The following is a 6,089-nucleotide window of genomic DNA, read 5'->3' as shown; positions in this document are numbered from 1 at the left end:
TACGACCAATATCTGTCATAGAACAGGTGGGCCTTGAAGGGTGGATAAAATAATCAATCATAGCATTTATTAGAACTGAAACAGACCCTAGAGGTCACCTAGCTTGGCAGATCTCATTGAAGAAGGAGACGCCAGATGTGAGACCTTGTCCTGTCTTCAGAAAGGGTTGGGGAGAGGATAACCCATGGCTAGCCTGGGGAGAAAGGCCAGTGAGGCCTTTGTGTTTTAGCTGCTGAGATCTGGATCCCTGCAGATAGTGAGTGGATTTCTGGCCCATGGCCCTTTACAGAGCTTAAATGGAAACAGCTGGAAGGTGAGGGGAGGGAGGGATTAAAATCCCTGGGTCTTGAGCCCAGCTGACCTCAGACCTGCAGGATTTGAGTTAGTAGCCCCAGCACTGTGAGTTAAAGCCAGAGGGTTCACCCAGGGGTCTCCATGTGGTTCTCCATTAGCAGCTCTCTCTTTCCTCCTCCTTCCAAGGACTGGCTCCAGAATGCTCTCTCAGACCCTGAAGGTCTAGGCTGGGGGGGTGAGGGACAGCCTCCAGGGAAGATGCTGAAGATTTGCCTAGCAGAGGAGGAAGAGAAGAAGGAAGAGGATGCTCTGCTCTCTCTCCTGGACCAAGGAAAACTGGAGGAGACCCTGGGGCCTAACTTAGTGAGTAAAACCCTCTTCTGCCCACACCCGTGCCCCATCAGGGCAGTATCACCCCAAGGGATGATGGGAGACATGTAAATATCCAGGTCCAGAGGAGATCTATTCAAGGTGAACAGGAAGTAATCTTGGAGGGACGGCACAGGTGGAGAGACCCAGAACTGCCTCCTGTAGAAGGCAGGGTTTGAGCTCAGTCTTGAAGAAAGTCAGAGAAGCAGAGAGAGCCTTGAACTTGGAATTCAGTTTCAAGCTATACTATGGAAGGCCAGGCCTTCCACGAGTCCTCTTCCTCAGTTTCTTTATCTGAAAAATCTCTAAAATCCCCTTTAAGTGCTCATATCCCTAAAATTCTAGGTTCTTTTTTTTAAACCCTTACCTTCCATCTTGGAATTAATATTGTATATTGGTTCCAACGCAGAAGAATTGGTAAGGGCTAGGTAGTGGGGGTTAAGTGACTTACTCAGGGTCACACAATTAGGAAGTACTAGATTTTAACCCAGGGCTTCCCATCATTAGGCTTGGCTCCCAATCCACTGAGGGTCCTCATTGTCCCTGTGCCTTTCCATCCTTTAAGTACTTGTCTCTGACAAACTCACTTTGATTATCCAGCCTCTGAAGGTGGTCCCGTCTAGTACAAGAGCAGTCTTCATAGACTCCTCATAGACAAATTCAGTGTAGGTACTGACTTGTCTTCAGGGGGAAGGAAAGGAAGGCAAATAAAGCTAGTGTGGAAATAAACTTGGGGATTCTCGATACTTTTTTTAAGTTCTAGAATGAGAACAAGTGACTGAGGGGGTCAAAGAGAAGAGGAGGGGAGACAGCCAGTTCACTGGTACTTTGTCATGGGTTCCCCTCCTCTTTTCCTTGGAGGGAGCTGTTCTCTGAGGAAGCCTGGCTTTAACAGGAGGCAGGTGTTTCCTCCCACGAGCCTCAAGAAGATGGGCAGGAGCTAGAAGCCATCAAAACCAAGCTGCAGAAAATGGAGGAGGTCCACGAGAGACAGGAGCTCAAAGGTATGGAAGAGACCCAACATCAGCAGCCACAGGAGGAAGAGAAAGAGGTGGCAGAAAAGGCCTCCACTCCATTGCTGTCACCACTGCAATATAACCCTGAGGCCAGTCATCTGCTGAACCCAGAGAAAGGTAGGAGGCTGGCCTTTGGACTCTTTCCCCAAACTGTAGTGGGCCCAGGGGCTTTGGGAGGGGAAGAAGGAAGTAGGAGAAAGCCTGGAGTGGGAAGGGGCATCCACTGGTGTCCACAAGGATCCAGGACTTGGGTTAGCCATGGAAGTACCTGGGAGTATCTCTGACATGTCCACCCCCTCAGCTGCCCAGAAGGGCTCCCATCCACCTCGAATTCCTTCTACAAATATCTTCTAACCCTAGGTACACCGTTCCAAGGGACAGCCATGGAGAAGGTAGAGTCTGATCAAAGATCCGTCTACGTAGGCAACGTAAGTGTTTGGAAAGGGCACGCTCTTCTGCCCTGGACCCCATACACAGGATTGATTCTCAAATGGACAGGAAGGATTTCTTTTTAAGTATCTGGAACTTCTCACTCTCTACTTCTCTGATGATGGAGCCCTGGAGGGTCTGATGGGCCTTACTAAAGCCCAAGAGCCAGTGAGGGCAGCAGGCTAAATAGAGAAGCCTCCCTTGGGGGGGGGGGATGGGTTGAGCCCCTGTTGGCCTTTGTGACGGATGGATTCTACCAAGAGGTCAGTCTGAGGTCTGCCTCTGCTCTCTGGAGCATCCTTTGCGGGAGTGGAGGGAGCAAAGGTTTGAGAAAACACTTGGAAGGGCAAGGGATGCTCAGTCCTTTGCCATCGATGCCTGCCCTGCTGGGTGGTTATGACCTGGGCAGACACACACTCCCAGCAGAGCTCTGATGGGTCAGTATTTCCAGGTGGATTACAGTGGCACGGCCAAGGAATTGGAATCCCACTTCAGCTGCTGCGGCGAAATCAACAGGGTCACCATCCTCTGTGACAAGTACTCTGGACACCCCAAGGGGTCAGTGCTGGGGCTCCTGGGAAGGGGAGGGGGGATTTTTGGATGGGGGGAGGGTTAACTCTTGCTGTGCCAAGATCCTGAGACTGGTTAAAGGCCGCTGATGTGTGGTCATCTTGGGTCACCTTCCCTGGAGCTTTGGCGCTGACCCCTGACGTTTCTCACTCCTTAGCTATGCCTATATTGAGTTTGCCCATGAGGATTCAGTGAAGACTGCTGCAGAGCTGGATGAGACCACCTTTAGGGGCCGGATAATCAAGGTGAGTCTTTTTGATATCTATTCCCTTCTCTCCATTCACGTGGTTACCACTGCTTATTCCTTCTTCCTTGAACTATCAGCATAGATTTCTTTCTTTAAAAGCACCCTTACCTTCCATCTTAGAATCAATACTGTGTATCGGTTCTGGGCTAGGCAATGGGGGTTAAGTGACCTGCCCAGGGTCACACATCTAGGAAGCGTCTGAAGCCAAATTTGAACTCAGGACCTCCCATTTTTAGACCTGGCTCTCCATCCACTGAGCCACCTAAGCCTCCCCCCAGAATAGCTTTCTAATTGATCTCTCTAGAGTCAGTCTCTTTTCTTACTCCTACTCAGCTGCCAAAATCTGCCTGAAGCACACAGGTTTGACCAGAAATCTGTAGAGGTTCCTACTGCCTCGAGGATAAAATATACACTCCTTAACTTGACATTTAAAATTCTTCCCAGTATAGCTAGAAGTTTAGGCTGCAGCCCAGCTTTACATTACACCCGTGAATGAATTCTACATTTTAGTCACACAGGCCAGCTTGCTGTTCCCTAAATTCCAGGCACTCTCTCATTCCTCTATGCATTCCTACAAGCTGCTGCCCATAAATTTTCTTTCCTTGTTGAATTAGCTTCTCTCTCCTCAAAGTACCTTTTTTTCTACTTCTCTCTCTCTCTCATTCACCCTCAATGGAATGTAAGCTCCTTGAGGGTAGGAATTTTTGTGTTGTTGTTACTCTCTTTATATTTCCAGTGTCTTGCACACATCTGGCAATTAATATATGTATATAGGGGCAACTAGGTGGTGAAGTGGCTAGAGTGCCAGGGCTGGGGTAAGGAAGGTTTATTTTCCTGGGTTCAAATCTTGCCTTAGACATTAGCTTTATGGCCCTGGGCAAGTCACTTTGCCCTGCGTGCTTCAGTTTCCTCCTCTAAAATAAGCCTGAAAAGGAAATGGTCAACCACTCTAAGTATTTTGCCAAGAAAATCCCAAATGGGGTCACTAAGAATAAGGCATGATTGAAAATGACTGAAAATTCATGAAATTCATTTTACCAGGTCTTCTGGAGATTGGCCTAACCCAAACGGTTACCAGTGGTAGACCAAAGATGGGGAAAGGTTTAGAAAAAGGTTGAGGCTTTGTGGTAGTCCTTAAGTTCTGCAAACTGTTAGAGCTGGCCCCCCAACCTTGAACCAAGCCAGAGCCCACAAGCAAAGCTCTGGGGAATTTCCAGTAGGGTCTAATCTAGGTCTGATGTCCACAATCAAGCAATCGTGTTATCTTGGAGTCTTCTTAACAATGACTTCTTAGGGGTGGAATCTGCCCTCTAATCCAGGTTCTGCCCAAAAGGACCAACTTTCCAGGGATTAGCACTACAAATCGAGGAGGCCCTCGGAATCGACTCTCTGGCAGAGGATGCCCTCCCCTCCGGTGTAGCCTTTATTTTGGAGATAGACTGAGACCAAGAGGAAGAAGCTACAGGTACTTGGGAGTCTCACACAGGGTGAGGAAAGACCAGATCAAAATCCAGGTCTCCCAACAGCACCTATTTTTCATCTTCAGCCTGTACCCATTAGAGTGACTGTTGTCCATGTTTCTGGACGGAGTCATCCTTGACAGAATTTTTAGGGAAGGAGGCTGGTATGGTAGGGGAGATGGAGAAAGGAACAAGAAACTTCTTTTTGGAACAGACTGGATAATTCTTGCTGCCCTCATAGAATGGGGATGGGATGAGAAGGAAGTCAAGAGATTTCAGTTGCTTGTTCCAAGGAAGTAGACTGTCTAATTTACCCTTCAGTCAAGAAATATAGTCTTTCCTTTGAAGTCGCTGTCATTGAGAATATCTATGTGACAAAGACTGCCTGGGTTCATTTCCTTCTACTTTGCCAGGAGGTAAAGGGGTTCCAAGCCACCCAGTAATTTCCATCAGGATACTTAAGCTCCCACAAAGCTATTCAGAACACCCCTGTAGAGGTAGGGGTTGGGAGAGTGAGCCAGTGATGAATGGGGTCATGCCAATAACAGCCCAATCCAATCTAGGTACTTGGGTTCAAAGGCATTGCCCATGCTGATGATACTCAACTCTTGGTTCATTTTTCTCTCCTAGGGGGCATGGAAGGTTCTCCCAATGGTTTGAGCCATATTAGAGGGTTGGACTGTTGATACAGACCATGAAGAAACTGAACTCTGGCGCCATCTTAACTCCATAACCAGAATGCTCAGTTGGAGTTTGGGGGAACAAGATGGAGCATGAAATGGATCCAGTTCAGAGAACAGTGCCACTAAATAGATGGCTAACTTGTTAGACAAACCCAGGGGCTGAACTACAAGTCTGTAAAGAGAGCTCGGGTTGGTGGCATATGATGTGCTTTCCTTTATTGTGTGTCTAGAGGCAGGTTGGTCCATGTTATCATGGAGGTACATGGACTCCATTTGGGCCAATGCTCTTAGAGCTAGTCTGATCTTAGACCTCTGGCCTTACCGCTCTGTCCATTGGACTAAGTCTGGCAGGACATTTTCAGTCAAAGCCTCAAAGCACTGGAGTACTAAATTGAGGTATCTGGGTTTCAAGTCTTTGGCAAAACGTCTCCCAAACCCCTTTCCATTTTCATAGCACCACGACTGGTTTGGGACTGCAAATGGGGTGATCACCAGAGCAGAATGGCAGTGGGGTGGGAAGAGAATGAAGATTTAACCTAGCAGGGCTTGTAATTCAAGTCACCAATTTTTAAGAGAAACAAATATATGTATATATATGTTTTCTTAATATAAATAATTAAATTTGCAAATTTTTTTAAAGCATGGATGCTTTCTTTTTATTTGTCTGTCAACTAGCAGCAAGTAGTCCCTCTTCCTACAGAAAATGCCGATGCTTAAAACAAGAGGGGGAGAACACCTTTCATCATAAAGGCAAATGGTCTAGTCTTTTAGGGAGCTGCTAAATGCTAAGCTTTCGGTAGGCAGAGGTTGGGTACTTTCTGTTCACTATGCATACATCTGGGGATGGGAATAGGGTTGACTTTTTTTGAACGTGTGGGCTTTCACTTCTTTGTCCACAAGCTGGCAGGTGGTACTGGCCCAAGTCCAGAGAAGGCTGATGTTGGCCTTGACGAATAACTAGAACCTTGAAATTCTGAGTGAAATTCTTGAATATATATATATATATATATATATATATATA

At 47.1% G+C, this 6,089-nt stretch overlaps 1 protein-coding gene across 2 annotated transcripts; it reads left to right on the top strand.

The window, feature by feature from the left end:
* The first annotated feature begins 331 nt into the window (after positions 1-331).
* Positions 332-5,693, top strand: PABPN1L (PABPN1 like, cytoplasmic). 2 transcript variants are annotated; one of them, XM_007477305.3, is made up of 8 exons: positions 332-399; positions 481-657; positions 1,559-1,796; positions 2,040-2,107; positions 2,560-2,666; positions 2,836-2,923; positions 4,245-4,390; positions 5,016-5,693. In XM_007477305.3, exons 2-8 carry the CDS (start codon positions 553-555, stop codon positions 5,053-5,055), a joined length of 792 nt encoding a protein of 263 aa, XP_007477367.1. In that variant the 5' UTR covers positions 332-399; positions 481-552; the 3' UTR covers positions 5,056-5,693. The 2 variants fall into 2 exon arrangements, with proteins under 2 accessions (XP_007477367.1, XP_001376941.2); XM_001376904.4 differs by having other exon boundaries at positions 333-657.
* The last annotated feature ends 396 nt before the right edge of the window (positions 5,694-6,089 follow it).

Source organism: Monodelphis domestica, chromosome 1 (assembly GCF_027887165.1).
Source record: "Monodelphis domestica isolate mMonDom1 chromosome 1, mMonDom1.pri, whole genome shotgun sequence".
In the NCBI taxonomy this organism is placed as follows: Eukaryota; Metazoa; Chordata; class Mammalia; order Didelphimorphia; family Didelphidae; genus Monodelphis; species Monodelphis domestica.
The sequence above is the reverse complement of the archived record's forward strand: the minus strand, read 5'-3'. Positions and strand labels throughout refer to the sequence as shown.

Excerpts from the sequence above, each read along its gene's own strand:
- PABPN1L (XM_001376904.4), top strand. The coding sequence starts at position 436 with ATGTGGTTCTCCATTAGCAGCTCTCTCTTTCCTCCTCCTTCCAAGGAC. Across the intron at positions 1,797-2,039 it reads TCTGCTGAACCCAGAGAAAG|GTACACCGTTCCAAGGGACA; the intron begins GTAGGAGGCTGG and ends TTCTAACCCTAG. Across the intron at positions 2,108-2,559 it reads GATCCGTCTACGTAGGCAAC|GTGGATTACAGTGGCACGGC; the intron begins GTAAGTGTTTGG and ends CAGTATTTCCAG.